The sequence below is a fragment of the Trachypithecus francoisi genome, unplaced genomic scaffold, assembly GCF_009764315.1.
Source record: "Trachypithecus francoisi isolate TF-2019V2 unplaced genomic scaffold, Tfra_2.0 Contig00089, whole genome shotgun sequence".
Classification (NCBI taxonomy): Eukaryota; Metazoa; Chordata; class Mammalia; order Primates; family Cercopithecidae; genus Trachypithecus; species Trachypithecus francoisi.
Window position 1 is genome coordinate 506015 of NW_022680470.1, and position 17987 is coordinate 524001.

Sequence of the window (17987 nt, forward strand, 5' to 3'; positions counted from 1 at the left end):
CAGTGCCCGAGCGGCGCCTGCAGCCCTCCTTCCTTCCCACCCCATGCTCTCTGTGCTGCTTCTGTGGCGTCTGCTATCAGGTAAGCCTTGGGCATTGCTGCGATCTTCATCAGTTAAAGAGCTACTAGAGCCGACAGATTCTCTCAGAGGAGTCTTAGAAGAAGAGTGAAAGCGGCTGAAACTTCAGCAACTTGGGGAACATTTGCTCATATTAATAGTAGCTAACACGGTGCTGTGTATAACCATTGAATCCTACGTCCCATCAAGTTAGGTGCTTGGAGAGCAGGGAAGGAAGACCCAGGAGGCAGAAGGTGCTTACCCAGAAGCGCCGAGTGTAACACTGGGAAAGGCGAGCCCGTCGTCACAGACAGTGTGTGGTGGGTGAATTCCTGAAGGGCAGAATGTTACCGCCACATGGCGGAGGTTTGCTGAGGGAGTCTGAGCAGGGCACGCCCTTCTCACTGAGTCTCTCCTTCCGCAGGACAAGTGGACCTGGACCTGCTGCGGTACCAGCAGTTGAAGCTATATATCCTGAAAGCAGGTCGGGCGCTGCTCTCCCACCAGGATAAACTGCGGCAGATCCTGTCTCAGCCAGCTGTTCAGGAGACTGGAACTGTTCACGCAGGTATCTTTTTAAAAAGTTCTTAAAGCTTTATAAGAAAGGCAGTAGAAAGTAGACAAAGGACGTGAACCATCAGTTTATAAAAATGGATATAGATGGCTTATAAATATACAAGAAAGACACGTGGCCTGCCTAGCAACCACCAACTGTGGATAAAATTGTCATCGTCATCTTATAAGACAAGACAGAGGGCATCTGGTGGGTGGGGAGGGAAAAAGGTATTTTCATGCCTTCCCGTTTAAAGTGTGGTGCATGGGTCAGCAAAATTGATGGCACACGGGTATGTGTTAGAAATGCAGACTCCCAGGCTGCACCCCAGACCAAAGAAATAGAACCTGTATTGTAACAAGAAGAACCTATGCTGGTTCTTCAGATGCACATGAAGCAGCACTCCATGAACACGCTGCTGCTGGGAATTTCAGTTGGTGTAGCCATCTGATGAGCATCTGAAGAAATGAGACGGACTTTGAAATTCATAGACATAGGTATGTGTTTATGTACTTTGACCCAGCAAGTCATTCTGTGGGACTCTATCACACGAAGAAGCATGTAAGGATAATATGTTCACCAGCCAGGCATGGTGGCTCATGACTAATCCCAGCACTTTGGGAGGCCGAGGTGGGCGGATCACGAGGTCAGGAGATCAAGACCAGCCTGGCCAAGATGGTGAAACTGCATCTCTATTAAAAATACAAAAAATTTGCCAGTCATGGTGGCGGATACCTGTAGTCCCAGCTACTCGGGAGTCTTGAGGCGGGAGAATGACGTGAACCTGGGAGGCGGAGCTTACAATGAGCCGAGATTGCACCACTGCACTCCAGCCTGGGTGACAGAGCGAGACTTTGTCTCAATAAATAAATAAATAAAAATGATATATAAATAGTTGTTAATGCTATTTTTTAAAAAAAATTTGTATTTTTAAAAATTGTTTTACTTATTTCTGAATATTTTTCATCTGTGGTTTGTTGAATCTTTGGATGAAGAACCCATGGCTACTGAGGGCTAGCTGTATATGTTTAGTGCCATGGAAACATGAAAATGATAAGTAAACAGAAAAGCACATTGCTATGTGTATCCGTTTATAGATATGCCATAGTTCATCTGTTTAGCAAAATAGTGACACAGTAATCTTTGGTGGAATTTTGGCTGTCTTTATTTTCTTTATATTTCTCTCTTTTTTTTTTTGGAGACGGAGTCTCGCTCTGTAGCCCAGGCTGGAGTGCAGGGGCGCGATCTCGGCTCACTGTAAGCTCCGCCTCCCAGGTTCCCGCCATTCTCCTGCCTCAGCCTCCCGAGTAGCTGGGACTACAGGTGCCCGCCATCTCGCCCGGCTAGTTTTTTGTATTTTTTTTAGTAGAGACGGGGTTTCACCGTGTAGACCAGGATGGTCTCGATCTCCTGACCTCGTGATCCACCCGTCTCGGCCTCCCAAAGTGCTGGGATTACAGGCTTGAGCCACTGCGCCCGGCCTTTATATTTCTCTATATTTAGTTTTCTAGAATGAGCCTGTGTCACTTTTAATAGAAAAAAAACATTTTTTGATCACCTACTATTGAAAGACATTATGCTAAGTGTTTTGGGGAGAAGTTCTTTTCTGTGATTATTGCTCTCTGGAGTTTGGATGAGGAGAGGAAGCAAATGCAGATGGCTCTGTCCGTCCGCGGGGCGGGGACGGTGAGGTGTGTGAATGGTTCCACAGGCCTCTGGAGCCAGTGGCAGATGAGCACTGCACAGGCAGCCTTTGAAGGCTGTGGCGGACACATGCAGGCAGACAAGCCTCTGCTGGTGGTGGAGCCAGGAGGAGCAGGAGTAAAAGTGGCGAGTCTTTGGAAGCGTGTTGAGCAGCTCTGCTTTGCTTGGAGCCCAGGATTTGTCGGCGAGTGGTGGGGCTGAAGCTAGACGGGTGGTTGACATTCTGTTGCAGAGTACCTTGGAGACCAGGGTGAAACTTGAGGCCCACTGGAAAGCTGTGGTAGGGGCCACATGGTAAGCATTGACCTTCGGGTGATACACCTGCTAGGAAGGTCTAGGAGTATCTGAAACGGGAGATGACAGAGATGGAGATTTGCTCCTGTGTCAGGTGATGAGGGGGAAGGCATGAAAACGGAAAGAAGGTTCTGGTGGAAGGAGGGTGCTATCCACTGTGATGGTGTAGTCTTGGAGATGACAAGTTTGTGGGGAACCAGCAAAACGTGGAAGATGCCTGCTCTTTCAAGCTTGAGTTGAGGGGAGAATAGTGAGTAGTGCATTTGAAAAAAATAAGCAAGTCCAGTAGAATGTGGAGTTTGTGGGTTTGTTTCTTAATCTTAAGAGGAGAGGATGCTATGAAATTAATTTTAAACCTGCTGAGGGTGAAAAAGAAAGCGATTGAAAGCATAGAATCAATCAATAGCAGAGGTTGTAGGGAACGTGAAGATTTCCCAGTTGTAGAGACTGAGAGATTGGAGCCCGGGAATTGGATTGGCTGTTCTGTTCTGCGCTCAGCCCAGGGAGCAGTTACCGCCTGGCCTAGGGTCTAATCAGAGACCTGAATCAGGATTATCAAGGCTGCTTTGGGCCGAGCAGGGACTCCGGACAGAGCTAGATTGACAAAACTGCTGTGCACCTGTTTTTTTACATTTTTATGGGAACACAGGCACACCACTTGTTCACACATCATCTCTGGCTGCTTTTGCTCTACAGTGGCAGAGCTGAGTAGTTGGGACAGAAACTGTACAGCCCATCAGCCTAAACTATTTACTCTCTGGCCCTTTAAGAGAAAGATTTCCAGCCCCTGGTCTAGTTAGTCGAAATTGTAACCGAAGAAAACCAGTACGTGCAAGTGCTGTGAGTGCCTGGATGAGAACCTAGATTGTGTGTGGTGGGCTTCAGGGCAGTGACTCTCCCTGGGGCTGTGTCAAACAGAGTCCTAAAGGCTGCACCTAAAGCTACTCCTAACAGACAAAAAGCCATCTCCCTGAGCACATAACACATTTGGAATTGGGGTCACTTAATGATCTCAACAAGGCTTAGCTAGAAAAGCTACAGCTAGAAATATGCACGTGGGATGTGTCTGTGTCGGGGTTTGAAGCTGTGAGTGAACATGAAAGAGTGTGTAGGCCAGGCATAGTGGCTCACTCCTGTAATCCCAACACTTTGGAAGGCCAAGGCGGGTGGATCACCTGAGGTCAGGAGTTTGAGACCAGCCTGGCCAACATGGTGAAACCCCATCTGTACTAAAAATAGAAAAATTAGCCTGGCGTGGTGGCATGTGCCTGTAGTTCCAGCTACCGGGAAGGCTGATGCAGGAGAATTGCTTGAGCCAGGAGGCAGAGGTTGCAGTGAGCCGAGATTGTGCCACTGCACTCCAGCCTGGGCAACAGAGTGAGACTCCATCTCAAGAAAAAGAGAAAGAATCAGACCAAGTGCAGAAATCTGGAAAGGAGCATTTGCTGGCTGTAAGACACAGTTGCCCTAATGAAGGACAGACAGAGACCAAAAGCAGGCAGTGAAAGTGGTTTAGAGTCTAGTTCTTTTTTTTTTTTTTTTTTTTGAGTTGGAGTTTCCCTCTGTTGCCAGGCTGGAGTGCAGTGGCGTGATCTCAGCTCACTGCAACCTCCAGCTCCCTGGTTCAAGCAATGCTCCTGCCTCAGCCTTGCCAGTAGCTGGGATTACAGGCACCCACCACCACGCCCAGGTAACATTTGTTTTTTTGAGACGGAGTCTCACTTTGTTGGCCAGGCTGGAGTGCAGTGGTGTGATCTCAGCTCACTGCAAGCTCCGCCTCCTGAGTTCACACCATTCTCTTGCCTCAGCCTCCCAAGTAGCTGGGACTACAGGCGCCAGCCACCACGCCTGGCTAATTTTTTGTATTTTTAGTAGAGACAGGGTTTTACCGAGTTAGCCAGGATGGTCTCGATCTCCTGACCTCGTGATCCGCCCGCCTCAGCCTCCCAAAGTGCTGGGATTACAGGTGTGAGCCACCGTGCCTGGACTAGAGTCTAATTTTTGTTTCATGTCTGAACCTTGAAGATTTTGGTTTTCTATCACATAATGAGGCAGAAGTCATACCTGATGTAACATGCTCAATGAATCTTCTTTAATAGTAAAGTGGTGTTCGCAGTTGAAAATCGAATCTTACACATATTTTGTTTTTAATTCAGATGATGGAGCAGTGGCATCACCTGACCTTGGGGACATGTCTCCTGAAGGGCCACAGCCCCCCATGATCCTCTTGCAGCAGCTGCTGGCCTCGGCCACCCAGCCGTCTCCTGTGAAGGCCATGTTTGATAAACAGGAACTTGAGGTACAGCCAGGCAGCCTTGAGTTTTTAATCCACAGTACTAAATTGTGAACAATTTTTTTCTAGATGTATACTTTCTTAAGGATCTATTCTGAATTTTAAATGATAGTATGCAAATAATTCTAATGATGCTTTAGGTTTTAACCATGTTTGTGCATAGTCTACAGAACATGATAATACCAAAGACGGAGAGGGTTGAAGTTTAACCTTATTTTGGATTTGTGTAACTCATTAAAAAATATTAACTAGATGCAGCATGGGTTAAATGCTCACATCTTCATGAAGGGATCTTTTTCCAGGAAGTAGAGTTATTCAAAGAGGCTCATCAGGACTCTGGTACCCGCTTGTTTGTTTCATTCACTCAGGAGTCTCTTTGGGTGTGCTGTGGTGCCGCCAGCCTCTCAGCTCTCCCCATGCTGTGGAGCAGGTGAGGGCAGTAGCGAGGCGCACGGTCAGGGCTATAGGCTGTTCCTGCAGAAGAGGCCATGTGATTGAGTGTAAGCGGGATGGGAGCTTTCATGACTGGCAACATAGAGGATTAGAGATGTTCCAAAATCTTTCTTGCTGTGTAATACATTAAAAATCTGGATAACAGCCGGGCGCGGTGGCTCAAGCCTGTAATCCCAGCACTTTGGGAGGCCGAGACGGGCGGATCATGAGGTCAGGAGATCGAGACCATCCTGGCTAATATGGTGAAACCCCGTCTCTACTAAAAAAATACAAAAAAAACTAGCCGGGCGACGAGGCGGGCGCCTGTAGTCCCAGCTACTCGGGAGGCTGAGACAGGAGAATGGCGTGAACCCGGGAGGCGGAGCTTGCAGTGAGCTGAGAGCTGGCCACTGCACTCCAGCCTGGGCGGCAAAGCCAGGCTCCATCTCAAAAAAAAAAAAAAAAAAAAAAAAAAATCTGGATAACATATCAGAGACAAAAATAAAACTGTCAGTATTCAGTTTGGCAGTCAGAAATTACCCTAACAGAAACCCTCAGCGAGCAGGGCCCTTCTCGAAGCAAGGGTCCAGGTGAGGCAGCCTCTGCCTTGGGCAGGTGGGAGCCCTCCCCCAGTACTAGAATGAGCTGGAAAGATGGTGGGGGGTGCAAAGGGAGAAAGCAAGAAACAGGTGTGGGCAGGAAGGGAGGAGGTTGGCCGTGAGCTCTTCTGAACTCCAGCTTCTTCTCAGGTCTGGGAACCTCTGAGGTGAAGGTTCATTTCAAAGGGCCTGGTTGTGTTTCCAGTCTCCCTAGCAGAGATAAAAAGAAGACGCTGAGCAAGTTGACAGCACGTGGGGTGGTGCGCAGCCTGCTGGGAGATGCCAAATGTTAACACCTAGAAGGCCATGTAGAGTTGTCTTTCAGGAATTGCGAAGGACTGTTGTACCAGAAAGAGACCTTCCGCTGTTTTGTCTCCATGGATTCTGATGGAAAGTTGTTCTTATCTCTTCTTTTGTATGAAATGTCTTTTTTCTCTGGTTGTTTTTCGTATTTTCTGTTGTCTTTGGTTTTCTGCAGTTTCACTGAGCTGGGCTCATGTATGCCATGGTGGCCCACCCCACCCATCCCACCATCCTCCTTGAAATTTGCTTAAGCTGCTTGCATCTTTGGCTTGATTTTTGTTCTCCTACCAAATTGGGAAACTTTGACTATTGTTTTTTCCCTCGTCTTGCTCTTTTTGTTCTTTTCTGGAAATACTCTTATACATCTGTTACACTGTTAGTGAGTTTCCTTTTAGAATTTTAATAGAAAGTCTTTTTTCTTGTTGTTAGTAGCTTGGTTAGTTTGTCTTGACCTGTTTGAAAGGTCAAGATGCTTTGCTTTGTTGGGCCTAATCTGTTATGTCCATCCAAGAAATACTTTATTTTATATTTCTCACATCTCTTATTTCCATTTGGCTCTCATTTAATAGTTTTATATCTCTTCTGACAGTTCCCATGTTCATCCCTTAAGTCTATCCTTTTTTTTTTAGACGGAGTCTCGCTCTGTCACCAGGCTGGAGTGCAGTGGCGCGATCTCGGCTCACTGCAACCTCTGACTTCTGGGTTCAAGTGTTTCTCCTGCCTCAGCCTCCTGAGTAGCTGGGACTACAGGTGCCTGCCACCACCCCCAGCTAATTTTTGTATATTTAGTAGAGATAGGGTTTCACCATGTTAGCCAGGCTGGTCTTGAACTCCTGAGCTCGTGATCCACCCACCTTGGCCACCCAAAGTGCTGGGATTACAGGTGTGAGCCACCACGCTCGGCCAAATCTGTCTTTTACTATACATTTTAAAACATATGATAGTTATGTTGAATTTCTTGTTTGCTAATTCTAATGTCTGCCCACCTGTTGGTCTGCTGCTCTTGGCAGTTTTTTTTTTCCTTGATTATAGTCAGTTTTTGGTGGTGGTTCTTCACATATGTGAGAATTTTTATTTCATTCTGGATTCTTTGGACATTACATTGTATTGGCTCTGGGTTCCTCCTCCTCTGGAGATTGGGGAGTGTTCTTCTCATAGGCAGCTCAGTACCTGGCACTCCTTGATCCTGAGGTGGCTTGGTGCTAGGGTTTCTGATAATTTTTTATATGCCCTTAGCCATGGTTGTGAATCCTTAATTCTCAAGGATTTAGAATCTCTTCTGGGCTTCACTGGAAGCTCTGACATTCTCCTCCCTACCTCTAGTTGGTTGAGCTTGAGCCTCAGGGGCTGTCCTGGCCCTGGGCAGCTGGGGAGCCCCTGCAACCTTCCAGCAGTCGCTTTGTGCCGAGCCCAGGCTCTTCAGAGGTGCTTCAGTTTAGATTCAGCTGTAGATAAGCGGGTAGTTCCTCCGAACATTTTGTGGTGTTCCCTCTGCGGTTTCTTTCTCAGGCAGGCTTTCCCTCGCATTCTGGTTACTCTGGCAGGCAGGACCCCAGCCCCTGCAGTGCAGGAAGGGGCACTGTCTGTGGTTAAATGTGCATCTTGCCTGCGGGCTTCTCTGGGTCAGGGCTTGTGCTCGTTTTATTGCTGATTGCTTCAGCTATTCTCCAGTGCCCTCAAGTGGTTTTAAAGAATATTTTATCCGGAGTTCATGATTATTATCAGCCAAGGGTTAGTCCAGTGCACCCTAACTCCCCATTGTCAGAACCAGAACTCTTGGCTCAATCTGGCTCTGAATGTTAAACTTTTAGGATGAAAACTGTCACTTCCAAGTTACCCAGACTTCACTGCAGAACCCTAGGCTTTGATACTTCTGAGCACTGGGGGGCTCCCCAGTGTCCTCGGTTTCTTCCTGATTCCTTCCTCACGTGCTCAGTTTAACAAAATAGCACGTCAGTGCCACTAGAGCAGCTCGGGAGGGAGGAGGACCAGAGATTGCAGACCAATCAGGGAAGTGCTGTCGGGAGCAGGACCAGAGATTGCAGACTGATCAGGGAAATGCTGTTTGTGCTGTCGGTGGGGAGTTCCCAGCTGCAGAGACTGGCAGTTTAGATGTTCACTGATGCATTGCAATGTGTTTCCCAACTAATACTCTTTTATTTCTCTTATTTTGTAATACCTTGTTTAACCTCACACGGTTATTTAACCCTTGAATAGTTGAGGGTTGGTTTAATGGCACGTGAGAGTCCTGTGTCATTTCTGGCCTGTATAAAACTCAGGTGCCTGTGGTCCCCATCGTGCCCAGTTAGGGCGGGGGGAGCGCCTTTCTCCCTGCTCCCACCTCAGGCCCCTGTGACGGCTGGCTTAGGGCTGTAATGACGTTTTCCTTAATGGACATTGATACTTGGCTAATTTAGTAGGCTCTCTGTCTGCTGAAACAGGAAAGTTATTTTACCACCAAGTATTTTCTCTGCATTGAACCGCGAAACTTGGCTTTGTCATTTTCTAACATGTTTTAGGAACTCACTGAAAAACGCACATGTGAATGTGGGCTTTCTAGACTTGCATACTGCAGTTCACAATAGAAGGCCATCACCCCCGTGTTCCTAGACTGTGTAAGCTAGCTGAGGGCACTTCCCAAACCTCCCAGGACCCTCTTGTCTGCCCAGGCTGCTGCACTGGCCGTGTGCCAGTGCTTGGCTGTGGAGTCCACTCACCCTTCGAGCCCAGGATTTGAAGACTGCAGCTCCAGTGAGGCCACCACGCCTGTCGCCGTGCAGCACATCCGCCCGGCCAGAGTGAAGAGGCGCAAGCAGTCTCCCGTTCCCGCCCTGCCCATTGTGGTGCAGCTCATGGAGATGGGATTTCCCAGAAGGAACATCGAGTTTGCGCTGAAGTCTCTCACTGGTGCTTCCGGGAATGCATCCGGCTTGCCTGGTACTTCATTTTCCTGGCCTCTGCTTGCGTGTGTGTGGGTTCCTGCTTCAGGGCTCTTGGCTCACGGTGGCCTGTGGGGGGCTGTGTGTGCTTCTCTTAGGTGTGGAAGCCTTGGTCGGGTGGCTGCTGGACCACTCCGACGTCCAGGTCACGGAGCTCTCGGATGCAGACACGGTGTCCGACGAGTATTCTGATGAGGAGGTGGTGGAGGACATGGATGATGCTGCCTACTCCATGGTCAGTGCCTCCTGTGTGACCACCTGCACCTGGGCCACTATCTGTCTCGCGCTCTGACAACCTTGGCTTTCTCTGTCCCTTGAAAGAACTAACTGTATCTACTGTGGACTGTTTCATAAAACCAACCTATGGTATTGCTGGGCACAGGACAAAGCTGTGTTTCACTCTTGAAAACGTGATTGGGTTTCTATATCATAATTACTTTAGCTTTAGAACAGACCCTTGTTCAAACATCTAATGATCTTCGGTAGCCATTAGAAGATATTTTATTAAAATACCATGTTTTGACACATCAGTTTCTGACCTGAGTAAATTGTTCATAGGATTACTTTGGAAGTGCCTTGGAAATTTTGTATACTTGTAGCTTTTGAGATCCATTTCTGCCTACTATGCTACTGCTATTAGTCTTTTTTAAATGAAGATCTTTATAGGGAAAATAAAGGCTTTCATCCTCTACTTTTTAATATTTTAGATTTCACAGACTTATTTCTTTTTGAGTAGGTTTATCGAGTTGTCCTTTTTTTTTTTTCTTTGAATGTATTTATCTCTTGTAGTCTACTGGTGCTGTTGTGACGGAGAGCCAGACCTACAAAAAATGAGCTGATTTCTTGAGTAATGATGATTATGCTGTATATGTGAGAGAGAATATTCAGGTGAGTAATCGTCTTAAGCTGGAGCCCCGATCCGTTTTTCATTCAGCAGATATTTGAGTATGTCCTATATGCCAAACATCAGTGGACAGAGGTCCCTGCCCTCAGGGAACTTGCCTTCTGGTGCTAGAAGACATACCTCACCGGTGAGCTCATGACAGGCTAGAAGGTGCTGTGTACCCTGGAATGAGAAAGAGCAGACCACAGTAAAGGGGTGGGAGTGGGGGCACATTGCAGGGATGGGGGGCTGCAATGAGAAAGTGAGATGGGTGCAAAGCCTGCAGGGTGTGAAGGGTGGCTCAGCAGGACAGGCACCCAGGCAGAGGCTGCTGTGGCTGCCCCAGAGTAGTCAGAGGACAGAGGGGCAGATGATGGGTTCGGGGGAAGCCAGAGAGCACAAGTGGCCTGTCCACGGTGGACGTGGCGCAGAGATGGTGGTTTTCTGCTAGCCCCACTTGTGACACTTCCTACATACCTTTCCTTGGTTTTCTTATGTAATTCTCATTGCCATCAAACTTTAAAAATCTAATTATGTTTTATATAGTCCTTTATCTACTTTAAATCATTTCTTGTCCTAATTCTCGTTTTAGTATATTTTAGAGAAAATCCCCCAGATCATCTCATTTCACCTGTATATATGTCAGTATGTATCCCTAACAAAGAATCTTAACACGATGACATTTCTGTTTACCAACATTACCTAACAACATAAATAATACTTCCTTAATATCATCTCACACCTAATGCTTGCTTGTAGTTTTCCAGTTTTCTCAGAAATGGCTTTAATGGTTAGTTTTTGAACTTGGATACAGCCAAGATTGTATGCCTTATCTGCATTTGGTTGATGGATCTTTGAAGTCTATTTCAACTTAGAGTGGTTCCCCCTTGTCTTAGCTCAGTCTGCTGTAACACAGTACCGTAGACCTGGCGGCTTCAACAGCAGATACTTATTTTTCATGGTTCTGGAGGCTGGAAATCCAAGATCAAGGTGCCAGCTTGGCTGATTTCTGGTAATGGCCCTCTTCATGGCTTGTAGGTGGCTACCTTTTTTTTTTTTTTTGAGATGGAGTCTTGCTCTGTCGCTCAGGCTAGAGTGCGGTAGTGCAATCTCCACTCACTGCAAGCTCCACCTCCTGGGTTCACGCCATTCTCCTGCCTCAGCCTCCCAAGTAGCTGGGACTACAGGCACCTGCCATCACGCCGGGCTAATTTTTTTGTATTTTTAGAAGAGAAGGGGTTTCACCATGTTAGCCAGGATAGTCTTCATCTCCTGACCTTGTGATCCGCCTGCCTTGGCCTCCCAAGGTGCTGGGATTATAGGCGTGAGCCATCGTGCCCAGCCAGGTGGCTACCTTCTTGCTGTGTCCTCCTGTGGATGTGGGGCTGGGGATGTGGGGAGCTGGAGCTAACGGGAGGACTGGTGTCTGTTTTTTTTTTTTTTTTTTTTTTTTTGAAATGAAGTATTGCTCTCTTGTTGCCTAGGCTGGAGCACAGTGACACGATCTTGGCTCACTGCAACCTCTGCCTCCTGGGTTCAAGCGATTCTCCTGCCTCAGCCTCCCACGTAGCTGAGATTACAGACATGCACCACCACGCCTGGTTAATTTTATATTTTTAGTAGAGACGTGGTTTCTTCATGTTGGTCAGGCTGGTCTCGAACTCCTAACCTCAGGTTATCTGCCCGCCTTGGCCTCCCAAAGTGCTGGGATTACAGGCGTGAGCCACGGCGCCCGGTCTGAAGTCTCTTATAAAGACCCTAACCCTGTTGGGTCAGATCCCCACTCTTAGGACCTGATTTTACCTTAATGACCTCCTTAGAGGCCCTGTCTCCTAATACAGCCACATTAGGAGTTGGGACTTCATGAATTTTGCGGGGGACACAAACATTCATTTCATAGTAACCCTCCTTCTCCCTTCCTCTCCTTTCATGCTGTTTATTTGTGGGTGAAACTATGTCTTCCAAATGTCTTATAGTCTGGATTGGGTGGTGGCTTCCTTGTGGTGTTGGCTAACATCTTCCTGTCTCCCTGTTTTTCCAATACAGTAGGAGTTAGGGTTGGAGGGTGGTTGGACCAGGCTGAATCTCAGGCAGGAAGCTTCATAGGCATGTATTCCCTCCTGCCCCTTCTCAACAGGCAAACAGGTTTGGGTGGGTGAGGTCTTGTCAGCCTGCTCCTTCCTTGATGACATTCTATATTAATTGTCCATCTCATAGCTCCACTAGGCATTAGTGTCATCACCTAGACCTATCATTAGGGGCTGCACCATAGTGATTTTCTAACTTCATCTTTTCTGAGTTCGTTAGCTGGAATTCTCTTCTGGGAAAAAAAGCTTTGTTATTAATCTTGGTTACTGTTGATAATACAGGGAGACTTTATCAGTTTTCAGAATGATGCATTGGTGTTCTGCTATGTATAAAGATGACCAGGAAGCTTTGTTTTCCTTATTATCATGATGACCAATCCTTGGCTTTTAGGGTGTGATGTTTCCACTGTTATGTTTTTGATGATCAGAGGATGCTTTTGAGTGAACCTGGTAATCTTTGAAAGCTCTCTTGCTTTATGACACAAGTTGATCCAGGCTCTTCCTATATATTTCCTGCCTGAGACACAAAGCCAGCCAGTTTTCTAAAGAGTTTCTGTTCACTGTAGCATTAAATAATACTTAGAACGCACTCTGGGTGCTAGATGAAATTCTTCTTTTTTTTGGAGCTGGGATCTCACTTTGTCACTCAGGCTGGAGTGCAGTGGTGTGCTCTTGGCTCATTGTAACCTCCACCTTCCAGGCTCAGGCAGTCCTCTCAACTCAGTCTTCCAAGTAGCTGGGACCATAGGCATGCGCCACCACGCCCGGCTAATTTTTGTAGTTTTGGTAGAGATGGCGTTTCGCCATGTTGCCCAGGGTTGTCTCAAACTCCTGAGCTCAAGCGATCCTCCTGCCTCAGCCTCCCAAAGTGCTAGGATTCCAGATGTGAGCCACTATGCCCAATCAAAATTCTTTATTAATAATAGAGTAATATCACTTATCGTGACTCATTTCACCCGTGTACAGATGGACTGGATGTCCAATTTCGTTTTAATTCTAGGTGGGAATGATGGTTAGATGCTGCTGAGCGTATGAAGAAGTGTGTGAAGGCGATGTTGGCAAAGTCATCAAGCTGGACAGAGACGGACTGCATGATCTCAATGTGCAGTGTGACTGGCAGCAGAAAGGGGTACCTACTGGGTTAGGTACATTCATGTGGAACTTATAGGTGAGCACATTCTTTGTTCAGTGCTTTTGCTTTTTCTTAGAGACAGAATTCCTATAAATGAATGCTGATTATAATGATTTGTTATTGAAATCTGTAGGCTATCCTCCACCAAGTTCTTCTTCTCACATCAAGATTGGTGATAAAGTGCGGGTCAAAGCCTCTGTTGCCACACCGAAATACAAGTGGGGATCTGTGACTCATCAGAGTGTGGGGGTTGTGAAAGGTAATATTATCTGGGTCATAAAATTCCTGATGTTAACTTTTCATTAACGCATGTGTACTCAGTATTTCTTTTTGTTTAAGCACACAAAAAAGAAAACAAGTGTGAGGAAAGAGATAGAGTGTTCTTTTGCTTGTCAGTGCCTTCTGCCAAAGGCTACAGAGGAACTCACCTGCAGTGAAACAGTCAGATTTATTAATATTAACTCATTGCAGTGCAGGAGAACACCTTGGGGAATGGGTGTCTCCATCAGAGGGAGTAAGTGAGGACTAATGAAGTTTATGTTGGGTATTTGGGGGAGGGGTCGAAGAAGCAGGGGTAATTCTAAGACAGGGTGTCTTAATAAATTTACCTAGCAGGCAGAAAGAATGGAGCCATGCTGAAGTCGTGATTGGTAAGGAAGCAGTCATTCATATCACCAGATAGGGGACTGTGCGGTGGTTTGTGGTTGTCTGTGGTTTGGATTAGAATCGACTTTAATCATACACGGTTAAGGAGGGGTTTTGATTGTGCCTTGATCCATCAGTCACAGAGTGGCCTTATCTGATGCTGGTGTTCTGTAAACTTGTCCTGTCAGTTCTGTGAAATGGCCTAACACTGACATTAACAGGCCAGCTCCTGACTGTCAGGACTGCTTCTTCTTTCTCCCCCGCTGACCAGGCTGGAGTGCAGTGGGGCCATCTCGACTCACTGCAACCTCTGCCCCCGGGTTTAAGCAATTCTCCGGTCTCAGGCTCCAGAGTAGCTGGGATTACAGGTGCCCACCACCATGCCTGGCTAATTTTTGTATTTTTAGTAGAGACAGGGTTACACCATGTTGGCCAGGCTGGTCTCAAACTCCTTACCTATTAATCTGCCCATCTCGGTCTCCCAAAGTGTTGGGATTACAGCTGTGAGCCACCATGCCTGGCTCTCTTTTTCATGCTATATAAAAATTTAGGACTGAATTTAAGACATGGAGATGTGCTAATGATGGGAATTAGGAACTGGAAACAATTCTCAGATTATATTTAATATGATACTATTGAGATTCCAAATCAAATCCGTGGCACACTTTGAAAGGTATACTATGTCCATTTTAACAGTTGCATGAGAAAGAAGTATGTGTATAGTTTTATAAACTCTTGATGCCATAAGGAGATTGTTCGTTTGAACCTTGTGGAAAGCTCTCTTTTCATCAAATCGCTTAGAAAATGGCCACAATTGGTGGTGGTTCCTCAGTGGTGAGAGGTTCTTAGAACTTCTCATGTTACATAAGAACAAATGGATTATTTAATATTTTACTTTAAACATTGTTCTTTGCTTAAGAGATTGTTCAAGTATTTGCAAATCAAAACAAGACAAATTTTAAAAACAAGAATTTGGTTTCTTTGTTTTGAGTGACACATTGCTCTTATCAAAGGACAAAATAAGTCTTTATTAATGTGGTTTTTATTCGCTGAGATACCAAAGGTGGTATATGGAATTGTTGACTTGGTGGAATTAAAAACCAAAATGTCCTATTTTAAATCTAATACAAAAGTAAAGAATGTAGTTTACAACGAACCTCCATGTGCTTATTACCTGGCTTTGACATTCATCACCTCACGGCCAAAATTATTCATGCTCCCCTCTTGGGATTATTTTGAAACCAGTCGCTGACATCATGTATTATTTCATCCATAAGTATTTTAGTACCTATCTCTAAAAGATATACTCTCTGTAAAAAACAAATTACTACAATGTAGTGTGACATGGCTAGGTGCAGTTTTAGGTTCAGGTTTTATTGGTGAAGAGGAAGATGGATCAGGTGATTTCTGTTCTGTCCTAGCTTTCAGTGCCAATGGAAAAAATATCATTGTCGACTTTCCCCAGCAGTCTCACTGGACTGGGTTGCTGTCAGAAATGGAGTTGGTCCCCAGCATTCATCCTGGGGTTACGTGAGTTGTTTTTATGATTGCTAGATTTGCTTTGGGACGAATGGTTTTCTGTTGAATTAAGTTTAATAAATGACCTTTCTTAACTCCGTTGCTGTTTTACAAATAGGTGTGATGGATGTCAGATGTTTCCTATCAATGGATCCAGATTCAAATGCAGAAACTGTGATGACTTTGATTTTTGTGAAACGTGTTTCAAGACCAAAAAACACAATACCAGGCATACATTTGGCAGAATAAATGAACCGGGTATGGCAGAATTTATATTCTCTCTTCCACCGAATATTAATGAAGTTCTTACTGTGGACCACAGTGTATTGGAATTTGTTATTTTAAGGTTCCTGTGTATTCGGTGAACTCTGTAGAGTGAGTACAGTGAAATGGAAGTGACAGTCCTACCCACTGATGACTGGCTGGCTTTAAAAAAAATCAAGATGGCGTATCAGGAAAGAAATAGAATAACTAGGCTTGTTTGCTTGTATTTCCATTAAAAAACATTAAAAGAATCTCAAGAAACTAGTCACTGTTTAGTTGCATGGCATGTGGAATTGGTTAGATGGAGAGTGAGTTTTTAAATTTATATACCTTTTATTATATTTTTCATTGTGGCAAAATATATATAACTTAAAATTAGCCATTTAAGCATTTTCGAAGTTTATAATTCGGGGTATTAAGTACCTTAAGTACAGTGTTGCACAACCATCACAGCTGTCTATTACCAAAACTTTTCACCACTCCGATGAAAAACTCTATACCCAGTAAGCAATTTAACTGCCCTACTTCCCCCTACCTCACCCCGGTAACCTGGAATCTGACTTTGGTCTCTATGACTATGACCACTCCGGACACCTCATCTAGATGGAACCATATAAGATTTATCCTTTTGTGTTTAGCCTAATGTCTTCAAGCTTCATCCATATTGTAGCATGTGTCAGAACGTTCTCCTTTTTAGTGGCTGAATAATATTCCACTGTATGTATATATCACTTTTTTTCTTTGTGAGACAGTCTCACTCTGTTGCCCAGGCTAGAGTGCAGTGGCATGATCCTGGCTCACTGTAACCGCCACCTCCCGGGTCAAGCGATTCTCCTGTCTCAGCCTCCTAAGTAGCTGGGGTTACAGGCCTGTGCCACCAAGCTCAGCTAACTTCTGTTTTTTTTTTTAATTATGTTTTTGAGACAGAGTCTCACTCTGTCTGTAAGGAGTGTATATGTTATATACATTTTTAGTTTTAGTAGTTACTTAAGATATAAATTATAACATCTATTTTTGACTCATTTAAATCTATTATTATTTAGTATATTCTCCTCCTAAACAATGCAAAGACCTTAGTTCTCTTTAACGTTTATCTTCATTCTGATTTATATGTTCTTAACATATTTAACTTTTTTTTTTTCTTTTTTTTGAGACGGAGTCTCACTCTGTTGCCCAGGCTGGAGTGCAGTGGTGCGATCCTGGCTCACCGCAACCGCCATCTCCCGGGTTCAAGCGATTCTCCTGCCTCAGCCTCCCAAGTAGCTGGGACTACAGGCTCCCGCCACCATGCCTGACTAATTTTTATATTTTTAGTAGAGGTGAGATTTCACCATGTTGGCCAGGCTGGTCTTGAACTCCTGACCTCATGTGATCCGCCCACCCACTTTGGCCTCCCAAAGTGCTGGGATTATGTGCATGAGCCACTGCATCCAGTTAAAATTTTATACATTTTATACAAATACACATCTAACAGAACTATGGAAGACATTCTTTTAGGCACACAGAAAATGTTCATAAAATGTCAAAGGATCGGCTGGGTGCAGTGGCTCATGTCACCCAAGCTGGAGTGCAGTGGTGCAATCTTGGCTCACTGGAAGCTCCACCTCCCGGGTTCACGCCATTCTCCTGTCTCAGCCTCCTGAGTAGCTGGGACTACAGGTACCCGCCACCACACCTGGCTAATTTTTTGTATTTTTAGTAGAGACGGGGTTTCACTGTGTTAGCCAGGATGGTCTCGATCTCCCGACCTCATGACCCACTCCTGTAATCCCAGCACTTTGGGAGGCCGAGGCAGGTGGATCATGAGGTCAGGAGATCGAGACCATCCTGGCTAACATGGTGAAACCTCATCTCTACTAAAAAATATAATAAATTAGCCAGGCGTGGTGGCAGGCACCTGTAGTCCCAGCTACTCGGGAGGCTAAGGCAGGAGACTGGCGTTAACCCGGGAGGCGGAGCTTGCAGTGAGCCGAGATCGCACCACTGCACGCCAGCAGTGCCTGGGTGACAGAGGGAGACTCCGTCTCAAAAAAAAAAAAGAATAAAAAATAAAAAAAGTCAAAGGATCAAACAATACATGCAGGGCATGTGATGATTTTTATGTAGTCAATATTCATTTAGATTTTTCTGCATACTTTGTAATTTCTCTCCACTTTTTTCTTCCTCTTTAATTTTCCATCTATACTGTTTGTCTCCTGCCTGAAAATACCCCTTAATATTTTTAAAAATGTGTCTTTGTTGGTTACAAATTATGTATTTTTGTATGTCTGAAAATGTATTTCTT

General features: G+C 45.4%; 1 protein-coding gene across 1 annotated transcript in view; it reads left to right on the forward strand.

The window, feature by feature from the left end:
• Positions 1-17987, forward strand: part of LOC117092529 (E3 ubiquitin-protein ligase HERC2-like) — a 164448-nt gene that overhangs the window by 115338 nt on the left and 31123 nt on the right. The window contains 10 exon segments of the mRNA XM_033226255.1: positions 482-625; positions 4765-4907; positions 8905-9172; positions 9273-9409; positions 9964-10062; positions 13145-13268; positions 13271-13312; positions 13410-13535; positions 15343-15451; positions 15558-15697. Coding sequence (XP_033082146.1) covers positions 482-625; positions 4765-4907; positions 8905-9172; positions 9273-9409; positions 9964-10062; positions 13145-13268; positions 13271-13312; positions 13410-13535; positions 15343-15451; positions 15558-15697 — 1332 coding nt within the window.